This window comes from Pseudopodoces humilis, chromosome 3 (assembly GCF_049639895.1).
Source record: "Pseudopodoces humilis isolate 2021_Gansu_Grassland_sample_001 chromosome 3, ASM4963989v1, whole genome shotgun sequence".
Taxonomy (NCBI): domain Eukaryota; kingdom Metazoa; phylum Chordata; class Aves; order Passeriformes; family Paridae; genus Pseudopodoces; species Pseudopodoces humilis.
The window spans coordinates 25548291-25566256 of NC_142202.1; the positions used below are offsets into that span (position 1 = coordinate 25548291).

General features: G+C 35.6%; 1 protein-coding gene across 1 annotated transcript in view; it reads left to right on the top strand.

The window, feature by feature from the left end:
• CAMKMT (calmodulin-lysine N-methyltransferase) overlaps nucleotides 1–17966 on the top strand; it is a 221418-nt gene that overhangs the window by 195950 nt on the left and 7502 nt on the right. The window contains exons 8-10 of the mRNA XM_005523388.3: nucleotides 4220–4294; nucleotides 11331–11394; nucleotides 17201–17332. Coding sequence (XP_005523445.1) covers nucleotides 4220–4294; nucleotides 11331–11394; nucleotides 17201–17332 — 271 coding nt within the window. The remainder of the gene's footprint in view (nucleotides 1–4219; nucleotides 4295–11330; nucleotides 11395–17200; nucleotides 17333–17966) is intronic.

Here is a 17966-nt window from a genome sequence, read left to right on the forward strand (position 1 = left end):
TTAGAATTGCTGTGCAGGGGAAGCCTTGGCTGCTGAAACTATCTCTGCAACATTAGCTATTTTATTTTATTTTTTCTTTGAAATATCATGGGGCTATTTGGAGGTACATTTTTGTGCTTTAAGTCTCTTATTTTCTTACTCGATCTTTATGTTCTATTATCATAATTCTTATGTCTTAATCTAATCACATTTTCTGACTTACTTGTCAATTGAAAAGAAAAGCCAGGGGGAAAAAAGGAAGAGTTTCTTTGATTGTTTGTGCTGTGTGTTGTTTGGGGTTTTTTTTAATGAATTTTTTTCAGAATTCTTCAGGATGGTAGAAGGTTGACAGCCTAGGAAACTGAAGCATCTTCTCTCAAACTATTTTGATAGTACGATTTATCCCTGACCTGGAGAAGGCACCTCTGTGTGTGAGAGGATGGTTCATTTTCCATAGCTCATTTAGTCCTTGTCCTTTTTGCTAGGACTACCATCAAGATTGCTAATTACAGTAATAGGTTTGTGACATGGGTACTTTTCCTCTGTAAACCGGTCAAATTCATTTGATGCAGACCATAAATCAACCATTAGTGGGTACCACTTTTCAGCCACTATCACTTTAACCTAAGTAGTAACTGAACAGTGTAGTAGTGTTTTTCTCTTGCACCCCATTTCATTTTTAGTGTTCTTATAGCCAAAAAGAGCTCCCAACTGGTTTATATTTCCATTGGGTCTCATGCTTTTCTGCTGAAACTCATATGCCTATGTTCACTTGTAAGAAACTAAACCTGCATGAGTTAAATAAGCTAGTACAACAAAATGTCGAGTGGGCTTTACACAGCCTTAATCATGTAGGTTTGTTTCTTTGTTTGGGTTTTTTACAAAAAAAGCACTGAAGATGAAGATAGAAATATACAGTAAAGCCCATTTCTCAAAGTTACAATGTAATTTCAGTTCTTAGTACTGTAGCATCTTCCCTCAAAAGAAAGGCATAAAAATACTGTTGCTTCAAAACTTGCTTTGCTGGAAGAAAAGTGACTTTACAAAAAAATGTGGCTTATATAAACTAATTTAGTATCACTGGAAAAGAACAAGAAGAAAATACAGCTAGGCTTGCATTTTCTTCATGCTGGCACTCAATATGATACTGGTGATTTAAGAGACTTTTTGTGGTGTGGTATTTTTACACTTTTTTCTACTTTTTAAGAGGAAGTTTCATAAAAACTGAGATTTTCAGATTTCCATTGCTACCACTTTTTTGGATTTCCTGGCAGTGATTTCTTTTTTTTTTTTTTTAATGGAAATGCAATCAGCCCTTGCTTCATGGTGCCTTCAGTATTTCTTTCAGGTCTGACCACTAAGTCTGAGAGTCACATCCTCAGTAATCTGTGAAAAAATTATTGTTCCTCACCCCCTTATTACATATAGATACCTGCATTTAGCAACATCTCTTTACCTTTTTCAGGATTGTTTTGCAGTATCAGTGGATTTTTGTATTACAAAATTTTTTTTGGCTAGTTGATGGTATTTATGTAAGTCCTAAGTCTGATTCATTGCTTTCATTAGCACTAGAACTCACTGATTCAGAACCAGGCTGATTCTGACATCAGTGTATTGGAGGAATTGTGCCAATTCTGAGCAGAATTGATTCTGATTCTCAGATATGCAGGGATATGTCTGCTTTGCAGGTGCAGGTGCAGATGTTCAACTGCAGCTTCTGCAAATCTGTGAAAGCAGGTAACAATGTAGATAGGTAGCCCTGGGTTAGCTACTGAAACTGTTTTGGAGGTTGCAGCTAGTATTGCATTTGACATCCCTGGCTGTGCCTCCCTTACTAGTCATGCTTGCACTTAGCTAAAGATAGCATGGATAAATACATACAGCGTGTAGTTCCATCTCTCCCACTATGCACACATCCTGAGTCAGACCAGTATGAGTCCCATTAGTATTTATTTTTTTAGAAATTATATTTAGATTGCATGGTAATTTCCCTTCAGGAATAAAGATTTTCCTGTACTTTTGGAGAATATAAGGCAAGGTTCACTTTGAATTGGTAAATTTTTCATTGGCCTTTGCATAATTATGATAGCTTCATGAATGCAGCAGTACTGAATGTAGGGAGCAAAAGCAGCCCTTGTAGTAGATCAGAAAAAAAAGGAGAAAGATCGGCTTATGGATGGATGCAATGCCCTTAGCTCACTCCTTTAACAATACGGATGCCAGTCATGTTGCACCACTGCTTATGCTCCTGGCAACTCGTCAGTTCCATATTTTGCTCAGCACTTTGTTTTATGAGCTTTCACCTCCTGACACAAATTCCTCTCTGCCTACAGTAGGTGGGCACAGAAAATGCTATGTTTCAGTTGCCCAGCAGAAACCTGACAGTAACATGGAGGAGGGTGGTTATAGTTTTTTTGCAGGAGGAAGCACCTGTGCTTCCTTCACAACTGCATATGTGAAGGATGGTAAATATATGGGTTAAAAAAGTCATAATTCAAATCTCTATAGTGGTACTGATCAGATCTCTGTTTCTGTAGCAATGAGAACCAAAGGTGGCCTTTTAAGGCTCACAGTTCTACCAATTTCCAGTTCTGCTTCAGGATTTTTAAAGTATTAGAGTGCGTGCTTTAAACCCACAAAACTTACCTTTACCTAATTTTCACCATTCTAACCTAAGTTTCCACGGAAACAGGGTTGAAAAAGCCGCTGGTAGCCAGCAGGCAGTCAGCAGCTGAGAGTGAGAACTCTCCTTTGTCACTTTCCACTACTGGATGCCTGCTGCGTGCCAGTGTGCAAAGCTACCTAGGCTTCTAAAATCTGGATTACTTTCAATTTGTGGGGGAAAAATTAAATTAATCTACTCTTTTCTGTCTTTGGATTGTCACAGTAAATTCCAGGAGGGCAAATGGGCTAATGAGTCCTGATCTGTTCAGTTACATTGAGCCCCACACAATCAAAGCTTTGCCAACCAACTGGGCCTCTCCTTTCATAATTTCCATGTTTTAAAAGCATTCTGTCTCAGATTTGTGTCTGTGGACCATGTACATGTATATTGTGGTACCTTCATTCTTTATGACCCTCTGTTTATTAATCTACATAATTATGAGCCTTTTTTGCATACAGCATAGTCAATGTACAATATTCCCTTTGTTCTTGTATACTTAAGGAACATTTCTGAATGAACACATTATAAACTGATCCTCAGTTAAATATTAGGAGTAGGATGTGAATGGAGATGGATTTTAACCAGAAGTAGATTATAGCTGCGGGAAGACTAAAGGGTCTATTTGGTCAAGACTCATACAAAACTGAGATAAGCATGCACAACCTGACAAGATCAGATTAGACCCTTCCCCCACAAGTGCTTTTCCCATAAATATTTATCTACTTTCTATTATAAATAACCAGGAAATGAAAAAGGATAGATTCCTTTTTAAGAAATAGCCTAGGAATAGAAAAGCAGCTTCAAATGTTTGTGGTAATGATGTTTAAAGTATGCAGTAAATTCCAATACTAGTTGCTATTTTTTAGATGGGAGTAAAGTACTGAAATTCCTTGTGGCAGCTACATAAATCAGCAGCATTTATAAACAAAGAAGAACTTTGTGCCTATGTGAATTTTTGCCTACTACTGGGTATCTTAGAATTAAATAGCTCATCACCTATGAGAGAATAGTTGTTGACAGTCAGCACTGCTGTATTTTCAAGTTTGCCAGAGGCAACATAACTGGCATTGAAGTTAAGCTTGGCATTTTTTCACCCTGTCTCTCCTCCATCCAGCCCAAGTGAGTGCTCACTTCATCAATGAGAAACACAACTGAATTGACTGCCAGATGTAACAGAGATCCATGAAATCACATCTATTCTGCAGATTTCTGCTTCATTCAGATTGTTGATACTTTGGCTTCACTTCCTCATGCAGTAAAATTAAGGGGTAAAAAGCTGAAGTTGTGCATGTGCCACTAATTCAGAAAGGCATATTTGTTGGTGATCCACTCATCAGAACCTGAGTGGATTGCCTTTCTGTTATAATGAAAAATAGCTCTTTAGCTTTTCAACTTACAACCTTAAAAATGTACAGAATATGATTTTTACATTCATCTTTGAAAGTATTGAGTTTGCACTTCTTTAAACACTTCTGTGTCACATAAGAATTAATATTAATACTTTTAAAATCTCAAGATGAAAAATGTAAGTCCTTTTTTTCTTTTCTTTTTTTTTTAAATCTTTTTTTCCCCTAGCATTTTACGATGGGATAATGAGACAGATGTCTCTCAACTGGAAGGACATTTTGACATTGTTATGTGTGCTGACTGGTAAGTACATAAAAATCATAAAACTCACGTTAGAAAAATAGCTTTGCTGGAGTAATTGTACTGTGCTGCTTGCTGATGGCTAAGCAAAGTCAACAAATGAAGCACAAAGCCACCTTAACCTCAACAAATTAATATTCATCTCCATGTGACAGTTATAAGGTACTCTTCTATCACAGAGTAACTTCTACCACATTATTTCCCAAAGATTGATTTTGAGAAGCATTTCCATTTTCTGGAATTGCCTCTGTTTCATGCTTGACGTATCAGTAAATGGACGACTTAGGCAAATTGCAAATAATTATGGCTCAGTGAGGAACAGTCTGGAGAAAAGGGAGTTTATCAACACAAACAGCTCAATTAGCTTACTTCTTAGGAAAGATCTGACTATTGATATAAGGGGATATATTTTTTGCTCCCTGGAAAATCTTTCCAAGGAAAAAGAGATTTTCAAACCCTTTTTTTTTCACCTCCACCACATTCTGTTCCTTAAATCTATCTGACATCAATATGTGGAGGTATAGGCTTTCTGTTATTTACACAGGCACATGTTAATTATAAGATAATTCACAGTAAGAAAAATAAAAGTACAGCACTTAATTTATGAAAAGGTAGATACATGTAGCAATATGGTATCTTGTTTAATAATTTATGTAAATAGATTTCATTATTGACACAACCCTTTGCTGATACTGCATTTGTGGGATTGTACTGTGTTAGATTTCCTGCATGCTAGCTTTTAAAATGGTACATTATTAATTATTTGTGCTACATAAATGTAGACAGTGTAAAAAAAGAAAAAAAAACTGTGCAAATTTTATCTAGGAGAGCAGATATTTTTAAACCAGTCTGTCTTTCCTTCATGGATATTTGCTCTTGACCCATTAAATGTCCAAAACAAAAAAAAGAGCTGTTTATGTTTTGTGGCACATAACCATTGTGAGAGACCAAATTCTGAAAGCAGAGACTTCCCAGGATTGCTCAGTTCAGCAAATTTATGTACCTTACCTAGAAATAGCTAAAGGAAAAGGCAAAGGGAAGCAAAAAGCTCTCTATTAGTTTTTTAAACAATGTTCTTTTTAAATTACTTCTTATATTCCTCTAAAGCTTTTGTTTTTCATTCATATTATGCTATTTAAGCAAACTCTTATTTCACAAAGTTAATGGTTTTGTTTAGCTCTAAAGAAAATGTGTTTAGTGATCTTTTGCCTTTTTCTAACACCTGTTTGTTGTCAGAATACTACAGTGCTTTGTTTCTCTTAGCATTTAATTTCAGAAAAGTTCTTTGTTCCCAAAAAGGACAGAGGAGGGTTTCTAACTAATCGCTGATAATGTGCCTCAGAGATGCATCATCTGATTAAAATAAGGAGCTAAACAACACCATATGATTTCAGCAAGTAATTTAGTAAATGCCTTCCTCACCAAATATTAGAATGGATACTCCAGGTTTCATTGCACAGATGAAGTTAATGCTGGACAGGATTAGATCAGATTAAGTATGAAAGTCAGATCAGAGTGCTGGCGGACATGAGCAGGAGGGCAGCAGTCTTCTCGGAGGCTTAGACAAGGCTCACATATGGATGTTCTCCAGATTATGTGGGTGAAGCAAGGTCTTGCCAAGAGATTTAGAGTTAAATTTGTTCTTCACACAAATATCAAAACAACCTGGCTGTGCTGTCTCTTGTATTCTTGATACTCACACCATGTCATCCTATTTGTGCTGGGAGTACAGCAGAGTGGAACAAGACTTAAGTTGTTTTTTTCAGTAATATTCTGGTCTAATACCCCTCCCAGTCTGTTTGGAAATAGTGTAGTTTCTTTAGGAAACAAAGAATCAGACATGACAGGTAAAATACATAATGCATATGCAATCCCTGCATTTTGTACATTTATTTTGAAGCACTTAAGATGCAGGTAAGTGTATAAATATTTATAGATTTCTAAAAAATAAATAGAAATGTGCAGCTTAGTTTAAAGAATGTGGGTTTCTTCACAAATTATTTCTATTTTTTTATTGTAACTGCCCCTAGATATATGTATAATTTAATAAACATGAAAATCCCTTTATTGTTTGTTTCTTTTAGAAATAATTCTTTTAGTTATGGACACCAGGTTTTCTGGTACATGAAAAGGCTGAGGGAGAAATGTTCCATGCTTTATCAAACTCAAATCTTCTTTTCATTTTCATGTATTTCTCTTCAGCAATATATAATCGGTTTGAGAACTGTTGGCAAGATTTTTGCTCTCTGAATTTTTTGGGCTGCCACTGCAGAAGAAAAAAAAAAAAAAATCTCTTTTTTTCTAACTTCTCAGCTGAAACCTGAAGTATGCAGTGATAAAAACAGATAGAATAGATTGCATTTAGTTTAACACCATCATATAGCTCATTGTCAGTCAATAAAATCTGAGATTAGAACAGAGAACTAGAAAGCAAAAAATCTGAGTTCAAATATTAGGTACATGGATAAATTTTCATTGAAGTGTTTCCAGCAAGGGTGATATTGTCTGATTCTCTGAATTGCTAACCAGTGGTACTGCTTGATCCCATTTACATGAAAACAAGCTCTATTCATAAACATCTTCCAAATCCACATGGAGATTCAAGTAAAAATGTACATGATTACAGCAAGCAGAAATATGTTTATATTCATATATTTACAGTCAGAGTTTCATAAACCTTGTGTGCAGGAGTGGAAAATAAGTTATTTCCCAGAACAAACAGTCTATTAGTTAACAGCTAAATTTAGTAGCTCAACTAGATTATAAAATAAATAAGAGGCAAACTGTGAAAGCTAGTCATTATTTAACCATTCAGGATGCTGACAATAAAGTAGTTTCATGGTTCAGCAGTTCCAAAATAATTTTTTAAATGTCAACTCTTAGATAAACTTAAGTTAAAAAAAAAAAATCAGTATGAGGCTACCCCTGGAAGAAGGATACAGTAAAAATATACTGAAATTATGAATCTTTAAAACATGTCCGCCCATCTCTATTTTTCAGGGGGAATTTTAAGGCCAAATGAGAGCTGTCAGAATTTTTGATTTTAATTTCTCCTACACCTGTGGTTATAAAGTCCTACAGGTGCTGGAATTGTGAATTTGAATAGAGAAGGAGAAATCACAGGTGCCTGGATGGACAGGACAAACCCAAGACTCTTCCAAAACTCTCAACAGCCTCAGATTTCAGATTATTTAAATAGTGTACATATTCTTCTTTACTGAAGAAAAGATTTCTGAGATTTTTAATCCAAGTAGAAAATAAAGGCCAGTAGGACTGAGACAATAAAAAACCCTTTGTCTTTCACATTATTGTGAAGCAATTTTTCAGAAATAATATGACGCACAAGCAATGTAAGGAACCCTGTGTTGTTTTGGAAATGCATAATATCCCACTTTATTTACTTAGAATGATTCTATTCTTAAAGTTTGGCACATGCATAAGTATTCACATAACAGAGGCCAGGGGGAGCTATCCCACATTACTTTCACTGCTGAGATTTTTGCTGAAGTCACAGGGAATTGTGGCTTTGCCAGGAATGTAGAACTGAACTGAAAGTATTCTTTAAATACCTTAAAATATGTCAATTTTGTCTCCATTAGTTTATTTCACTTATAATATGGAGATCTTTTTGCAGGAATGCAGTAAGACATCTGTCCACCCATTTTAGGCCTGATATCTGGCCCACACTTTCAAGTGCATTGGAACCTGATCATGTGGAAATAAGTCTTTTTATTTTAAGTCACCCATGTAGTTGAAAGTAACAAAAAATAAATTGCTCTATACATTAAACACTACATATAAAAGTAATTTCTGAAGTACACCTGTAAACTCAACTCTTTTACCAATGGCAGAGCATGCAAAAAACCAAAAAGTTCACATCATAGCCTATAAAATATATGTCCCTTATTGCAAGGCAGAAGATGAAAGGATATTAGCATGAAGCAAACTAAGAATCTGCTTGTATTTTTAAGTTTGTTTCCTTGTGGCTTAGTGTTACTTCTCTGCAGTTTTGGTATAAACTTTCATCTTGGCTTTAATGGCAATTTAAAATTTTAATAAAAGAGTAAGAGAGTAGAGAGGTGACAATGTCACCTGCCTGTTCATCCAGATTTCAGGTTTCAGGTTAAGAGTATTGCCTAAACAAAGGCCAAATCATCAACCATGTTCTCACCTTTCTACTGCTGTGGTTTGAAACTTCCTTGCTGACCCAAGAAAACCTTGCTATTCCTGTCCTGAGCTACATAAATATGAAATATTACCACTAAAGTAATGGCAAGTTTAAGCCAAATTTGAATTGAGGTGTGACAGATGAGTGTGAGTGGTTTAGAACAATGCATTATTTAATTTTACTGAACTGTTCACAGAATCACAGAATTATTAAGGTTGGAAGGGACCTCTGGAGATCATCAAGTCTAACCTGCCTGCCAAGGTGGGACATCTAGAGCAGGTGACTCAGGTATTCACATGTTGTGAGCTTGGATGCTCTCAGGGACATTTGCAGCATGCTGTGGTAATATTTAGTCATACAATTCTACCGGTAAGAAAAACAGCGTGACTAAATCCTCCTGCGTGGGCTAAATCCTATGCTGTTCTTGTCTGCAGCACAGATTATCTAATGACTTCTTCAGGATTTTCCTCATTTAAGGTGTCCCCCGACACAGAGGACGGATAGAGATGTTCCCTGGAGTCATTGCATTGCAGTAGCTTTGCTTTCAGTCTTCTCTGCTCCTTCTGGTCAAAGAACATGGCTCACATAGCAACAGTTTGGAAATCACAATATCAGAAACTATTTTCAATTTGAGTAGGTCATGTTCCCAGGGACGGGCCGCTTGGAAGGCAGGACAACTGGGGCAACTGTCTCAGGTTACCTGGGTTTCCTAAGCTAAGAGGGATATGAATCTATCTCCTGTGCCACCAAAATATCAACTGGGGTTGTACAGAAAAATTTTAAGTTCTCAGACAATCTGTTTTTGGTAAACAAAGGCCTGTAGGTCTCATTGTAAAGGAACAAACTTGGTAGCAGCAGTTGTGCCCCTATCTCACTGGAAAAAACAAAAGAGAGAATGGTATTCAGGTCCATGAAAAGGGGATTTTAACACTGCTAAGCTGTTCCAAGATTGTGTTTCCACTACACTGCTTCCAGTAATAAAAATATTATAAATGCACTTTTCATTCAGAATGTACTTCCTTCTACATAGGATCCCAAGAAGTCTTAAATATGTGCATGCTTGCAATGTTTCATGTTGCAGAAAATTAATTACTTTTCACTATCCGTTTGGGAAAGGAATCATGTATTCCACTTCTTCTGCAGGTGGTTAAGTTCTCTGTATAGGCATCAACAAGAGGTGGATGTCATTAAAACACCCAAGAGACATCAGAGATAAGAGCTGTTTTTTCAACTAACTAAATTTAAGTACCAATGTTTTCAGTAAAGTTCTTCCAGGAAGATAAATCAAGGCTGAGGGAGAGTCATCATGTCAATTGCTCAAGTTTAAATTTTAAATATGTAAGCCAGGCTATCAGGGAAATTTTTAGCTAGTACTTCATATTCTTGAGGAGAAATTCAGAAGATCATACTTCTGTATTAAATGTTCTGCAACATATATAGATATGCTGAATGTTCTTCAACATATATAGATACCCGTTCTACCATATTTTCTCAACAGTGTTTCTACTAATGAAATATGGCCACTTGCAAGTTTTCTTTTATTTTGTTTGGTTTGCTTATTCCAGAGTAGGAAAAATTCACAGTTCTTGCATGGCTTCTCAACTCTGTGATATATAATACGGTATTCTCCCTGGTAGCCATGGAGTGTCCTTACCTAAAATGTCCATACATCTTCTGTTCTTGATAAAAGGCCTGTGGTTGGCAGACTATTTCTTTCTCTTCAGTGTTTCCATACATTCTTTATGTTCTTTTAGAATTTCAAACCTGGAAAAAAAAAATTACCCACATCTCTTCAGAAAAGAAGTTTGAAAATAAAAGGGAGTATGTTAAAAAACCCATGGAGAATGGACAAAATGCCATGTACTATGAAACTTGAACTTGACATAAGCCAGAAAGCAGGTTTTTTTACAGAGAAAATGTGGGGGTAAAGAAAAAAAATAAGAAAAGAAATCACATTATCTATGGCTGCTTGATAGAGTTTCTTATCTGAATCACCAATATAAATGCAGCCCCCGGTAGTAAGGACTGAAAGGCATCAGTTGCTATCAGATGGTTGTTCACTAACCATTGTAAATGCACTCATCCACAGTAACTACATGTCCACAAATATCTAGTCAAGAGTGATTGGCACCCTGGTTGCCACTATTAGTATATACATTAAGGTACTGAGGGGCATGAAGAATGAATTATCCCCTCAAATCATGAGGTAATCACACCAAAATAGGGCTGAGCATGTTGGCAACATTGCATGGGAAAATTGACTCTGCTGCTATCCTTGCGGGACCCATACTGAAGATGAAGGGTTGCACTCTTGAGAGATGACAACTCTGTACAATCTGGGCCATTGTATTTCAACAGCACTGAAGAGAGGGAGGAGTTAGGGTCTTATAAATCTTTATGGGGATAGATAGAGATAGATATAGAAATATAGCAAATATATATAATAGGTAAGAATTAATGCCAAAACTGTGAAGGTAGAAAGAAAAAAATACCCTTAATAGTAACCTGAAATACAAGAGAAAAAAATTTTTAAAATTCCATCCCCCTTGTATATACATGGAAAATTCTAACTTCTTATGTTGATCCTCATTTCTGATACAGTATTATTTTAATAGCTAGCATGTATGATTGGCAAATTTCAGCCATATAAAGAGTTGTTTCATGCTGATAATTTAGCTTTAGTTTAGATTCTATTTCATTTTATGTCTTTTTGAATGTTAAAAGTACCTGAACTGTATAGAAATGTAGACCACAGTTTCTCTTTTACAGCATTGTGTAAACATATGTAATTGGCCTTGTACTTATCTGCTTTAGTATCATTAGAATTGAAAACCCATTTTAATCTGGATTCTGTTCTCTTCTCAATGTCAGCCTGTTTCTGGACCGGTACAGAGCTAGCCTTGTTGATGCAATAAAGAGATTACTCCAACCTAGTGTAAGTATGTTTCTATTTTCTCCTGAACACTGGCTTCAGAATAATTAGTCTGTGCACAATGATTGAGAGAGTAATGGAATGGCAGGATTAATGTCATGTAATACTTTAATACTTATTATGTCCAACTTCAATTGAGTCTTCTAATCTATCAGATTCTTTCCTAATCGTAAACTAGGAAACTTCTTATACTTGGCCTTCTGATAAGGAACACAGTGGGTAGTAAAATAAATGAAACCGCTTCAAAGATAGCGTCAGATTATTTTTATCAAAGCGTTTCTCAAGTATTTTCCTTTGATAATAATGTCTTCATATTAAAGTAAAATACGATATTGAAAGTTTTTATGTTGGCTTCTGTCATTTTTAATCCCTTCAATTGTAACCTTTGTCATTATGTATTTATTTATTATGAAATAATATTTTTTCTTTTTGATTTATGTTTATATCAAATGAACAAATCCCTTATATGTATACTGTGGCTTAAAACATTTTTTCCATTAAGTAAACCCTGTGTTTATACCTTAGAAAATAATGAGATTATGCTCTTCATAAAATGATTACATGTTCTACACGAGTGTCACTCAGGAGATATTTTATCAGTCAAAATCTATTGGGCTCTTTAAATCAGAGAGACTTACAGGCAAAAAAAAGCCTGTTACATGCATATATAAAATATATATATCTTCTCAAATATTTAAAAAAGGGGAGTTATCAAAAGAAGAAAAGGAGAAAACATTAAGTAATTTCTCTAAGTAAGATTTTGGAACAGAAATTTTATAATTCATGCTTAACATCCAAATCTTCCAATAAGGTATACTTTCAATTTGAAAACAAAACATTTCATGCTAGCAGTGCATTTCCAAATTTAATTTAAAATAGGTAATGTGCTTTTTGTACAAGAGATTTTCTCTGTAAAAGGAATAGAACACCCCAAACGTGCAAAGGTTTAAGAACCCGAGTCATTTTAGTTGTATAAGTAATCCCATTCTTTGCTTAGAGTGATCAGGTTTCTATTCTTGGCTCTACCATAGACTTTCCTGAGTGACCTACGGCAAGTTACTTAAGACTGAATTATTTTAATGAGCTGTGGGGCAAGGCTGCCCGGAAGATAGGAGAAATGTAGCCACCTTGAGGAAAAGGTTACCCAGATATTTCTGTCAGTGGCAGTAAGAAGAGGTTAAGCAGCTCCTGCCCAGAATGATGCATTCTGATTTTCAATATGTAACAGCAGTTGTCAAAGTGCAATAATTTTTGGGACCACAGGTGATCTGGAACCCAAAGCAGATCCCAGTTAAAAAAAATACCGAAAAATTTTTTTCAGCCCAGATCAATGTCAGCAACTGGTTCTTCAGGTACTCCCATGGACCACTCTACTGGCTCCATGAAAGGACATTGAGGAAGAGGAGAATGAGTGGGAGGAAGAGTGTGTAAGAGGTGCCCTGGTAATTGTGTAATTGTTAGGCTGACTTTAAGCCAAACCTGGCCTGACTTTGTTTCTCTTTAACTTCAACCAACTAATTCAAATTCAGGACATGCCTTTGTATTTTAAAGCATATGAGCTACACTCCTTTGTGAATGTAGATGGAGTAAAGAGAGATTGCTTTTTGTTGCCTACCTTCCTAGTCATGTTTGCTTCAGCACATTGTGATTAATAGCATAGTCAGTATTAATAACCTAGCACTTATTTGCTGTGCATTTTAGACACAGCAAATTGTTCCTACTTCATATCAGCAAAGCTAGCTTTAGAAATTCATGTTCCATGAAGGAACTTCTGTTGCAGAGTTTTGGACCCCTATCCAAATTGTATTTTTTAACTAAATTCAGTTGCCTAATCCACTTTATAAATGGCTATATGGCTGGATATCACACTTATGGCATGGCTTTGCAAATTATTGTCACTTATAAATAAGAGGACAGCAAACTATTGTATAGGATGAGAGCTGGGAGTACAGACACCTTAAAAGAGCTCTCTTGTCCAAAAATGAGGTGTTCAGCAGAGATGCCTTCAAGTATCTCTTCATGGTTTGAAAGACACAAATAAAAACGTATGGTCATTTGAGATCCTAAAAGATGCAGTCACAAGTATAAAATAGTTACCAATTTCACTGCTCTTGTTAACTTGTATAAATCTAAGGGTAATGTCAGAGGACACTTACTAAATGGCACTATATTTAGGCTTTTAAAGGACAAATAAATCAATAGTGAACTTACTTTCCAGCTGCAATAATTAAGAATAGTTTATGGGCATTCATTTATGCCCAAACTAAGGCATACACTTCTTTTATTAAGTTCACTCTTCTACATTAATTATTTTGTCTCAAATTTAGAATCTATATTTCCTTTTTGGAAATACTTCGACAAATTGATAAAATTGACATTATATAAATGCAAGTAATTTTTCAAATGTAACTAGGATACAACTAGTTTAGAAGAGTACAGGGAAAATAATAACCAACAATACCAGGAAGATAAAGTGGAGTAAACAGAGAATAACAGATGTCCTTGCAAAGCTCTCTTGAAGGAGAGATTCAGAGCACATACATAGTCTGTTCCTACTGTTAATTTAAAATTTATCTGTGGTATTTCTTTTTTCACTAAGGATGATATTTCTGGCTATTAGAATTCTTATGGCACAGAATTATGTGTTTTGGGTAACTTTTTGTTTTCCTTGAAACAGTACTCTGATCATTTCAATTATCTGGTTCCTAGTATTGACCCCATGGACAGTTGTGTTGGTACAGGAAGAAATTCACAGAGACAAATGAGCAGCTCACAGAGTTACTGAGGGCTGAAATTTCTATCTGAATTTGTTACACAGGCAAATGTTACCTTTAAATCCATTCAAAGGATTAGGCACAGAAATATTACACTGAACAAATTTATCTTGAATGGCTATATTTTATTTCTCTCAATCTGTTTGACTTGATTTGCCAACGTTTAGGGTTTTTTTTTAATATCATTAACATTTGCTTTTGATTTCAATCTGAGAATAAGCATTTTTTGTTTGCGTATTTCCCTAATTAAGAACAATTTTTTTATCAAGGCTTTGATTCTTTTGTGGCCTGTCCATTCAAAATCCCAATGAAGTCAATGGGATGCTGTTGAGCTGAGATTAGTACCAGCAAATAAGACCACATTTAGTAATAATTGATGAGTAGTTAGTCATAGTCACATCCAAAATGAATGACTGTCCCGTTGTCTTACTGTAGCATTTTAGTGAGACTTAAAATTATCAGAACTGGAATTTTCCTCTGTGTTTTGTTTACAAGTTTACTGGAAGTGTTTTTGCATCTGTGGAAAGGCCATTTTGTATTTCAAACATCATCCTTTAAACATCATCCTAGGAGACACTTTTGAATTGGAATGAAACTTGGAATAGTCCATCAAGAGTAGAATCAGGCCACTGGTTTAATTTTTTGATTGTACAGCAGCCAAGGAATGAAAAACATTTTATAATTAGAAATGTGCATGCAGCCCCACCACTGGTAGCAGAATCACAGAGACTGGGCAGATGACAAAAAAGTGCTTTAAACCCAGATTGTGACAGACCAGAACTGACCACTGTATCTGCCAGTTGTGAGATTATTGTGGTATTAAACTTTAATCATGATTTATTGGTCAGTGCAAGATCCATAGATGATGTAGACACACACTAAAGTCAAGGTTTTTATACCAGCTAAGGAGCTGGCCAGAAGTGTGTAGTGATTTCCATAAAAGCCATTCCACTTTCTCAAAGTTATTTCAAGAGTTTCTGTCTGGACATAAGAAATATTCCATATCATATTACATTCTATTTTATTGTATTTCTCTTTCAAATTTAATTGAAAATATTCTTCAGAGAATATGAGAAGTAATGACCTCATGGACTGCTGACTCCAGATGGGGCAAAGGGATGCTATTGTGTGAGCACCTCTTCAGTGCTGCTGGATTGGTGGCCAGTGTAGGGTCTGTATCCTCCAGCAGTCTCTATTTACAAGGTTTGGTCATATCTGAAGTTCTCATGTGAATCATATGGTCTGTAAGCCCTGGATGAGGGACATTTTTCCCATTACAGTGATCATTAAAATGAGGGTCTCTAGAGGAGTCTTGGCCTTCTTCTGCCAGGAAGGGTTTCTGCAAAACTACATTCTGGGGAGCGTGAGATGGCAGCAGGAGGAGCGGGATCCTCAGCTGATGGCTCTCTTTGCTGCCCACTTCTGTCTGATGACATTAAAGCATGCCAAGGATGTGAGGGAACCAATTGTGAATTTCCTGTGTTTAATGTTTTTCATCCTGAGCTGAGCCTTTATTCAGACCTAGCATTTGCAAAAGCAATTCCAGTGCCTTTGGTGGTAGTTACACCCCTTTGCACCTCTTTATTTTTCCACAGAATTAAAGTTACAGCTACACAAATGAACAGAAGTTGAGTTGCTTTGGATATCGCCCTAAGACTCCTTTGTGCTTTAAGTTCCCATGAGAAAGATGAGGGTAACAGCATTTCCTATCTCACCGAGCTGTTGTGAGAATATAGTGTTGTGGTGTTAATGGTTGGAATCTTTTAAGTACACATTAGCACTATAGGTTCTGACATAGCATTTTTATTGCTGCCTCACTGTGCATTGTCTCAGTGTACATGTGCATGTGTGAGACACAGATTTGTTCCCTATTCTCCTCACTAAGTGTCTTGTGTCAGCATTGTAATTTTCCAGCATTCCTTTGAAATGCTCTGTACTGATCACTCTTCTGTGGCTTACAGATAGCATTTTTTCAAGTTAAATGACTTCCACAATGACTGAAAACTTCCACAACATTTAATCCTTTCACAACTTTTTCAGATCTTCAAAAATGTTTTTTGTCTCTTTACTTAATTACAGCACCTCAAAAATTAGCTCTCATTAACATAGAAGTTAAATACAGGAACTTCCAGTAAACTTTGTGGCTTCCTTTGGTGTGATATGCTGTTGGCTGATATTAACCTTTGTTTACAGCTCTTCAACCGCTTTTCATTCCATGTGACAGAACACAGTATTCATCCAATTAGAATTAATTCTGCAAATAAGACTTCAAGAGATGCTCTATCAAGTAGGTTAGGTTTTGGGCAAGTACTCTGCACAGAGTCTAAAACTTATCAGTTCAAGGTACAGTCACTTTTGTTTTCTAAAATACAGAAGGATGAACAAAAAATTAGGTAATGGACCATAATATATTGCCTGGGCATCATGAGTGGCCTGGTCATCTTGCAAGAACCAGAATCAGTATTCAGGAACATTAATTCTTGATTTAAATGCAATTTACCAATTTAAGGTCAAATTTAGTTGCACTGCTCAGGTAGTTTAAAATATCTTCTGAAAATTAATGATTGGGTCTGATTTGCCTCTCATTTTGCCTTGTTTTATACTGTTATAATTCCACTGACAGCAAATGTACAAAAATACTCTTCTATGTGAGAGAGAAAAAAAGAAAATAATTATTTACAGTCTTTGCATGTTCATGAGCTAACAAATGGAGTTTTCATTGAGTGTATGTTTTGTATGCTTTTTCTGTGTTTCATTTTGGTAATCCACAGACACCATTATTATATGAAAAGAAGCAGATGCAGTTGGCAGTTTTCTAAAGAAAATATTTATTTATAACTTTCTAGATTGCATTTATTTAATCACAGAAATCTTGAATATTTTGAACAACTATTTATGTCACCATATTTTAGTATTTTAACAAGAGAACAATTGACTTTTCCAGCTTGAGCATATTAAAAGCTTAGTGAGGTGTATGCTATATCTGATTCCCTTCCAGTTCTAAAAATGTATAAATTCTCTTTTTAATGTTCTAGGGAAAAGCAATGGTATTTGCTCCACTCCGAGGGAATACTTTAAACCAGTTTTGCAATCTAGCTGAAAAAGCTGGTTTCTCTATCCAAAGACATGAAAATTATGATGAACACATTTCGAACTTCCACTCCAAGGTTAGTTTTCTGCTTGTGTTAGATAACACTTTAATCCGCATTGCATTTTGAAGAGATCATGGTCCTTTTGGCAGGTAACCTAAATGTTTGATTAAAGTACTCCTTAGGTGTGCTGTTTCTGAACAGCTATTTTTGTATCTGATTATTTGTGTGGTAGAGCCATCCTTTATCTCTGCATGTCTAGAAGAGTTTTGCAGAAGCATCTCCTGTTTACCTTTTAATTCATAGAAATCTAATTTATGAGAGTCTTTTCTTGTTGTTGTTAGCTGCCTATAAATATACAGCACACAAGCATTTACATTTTAATAAAAAGCCTGCAACTTTTAAATAGGTTATATACTGAAATGGACTGAAATAAATAGGAGGTGAATGTCTAATTGTATCATATTGTACTGTAAATTCTTATCTCTGTCTGCTTCATGGCTGGGTCAGTTGGCAGCTTCAAACTGCTAAATCTCATACAGAATTTCACAGTTGTGGGGTTGTATGTCAGATCGAGGTGCTACAAGATTTAGGTCAAAAGCACTTATCTGAGTGTGATTTCTAAGCTTGCTTACATAAAGCTACTGTTATCAGTCTCCTTTTTTATTATTTATAAGTATGGAGTAATACAGTACATGAAGACGAAGGCACT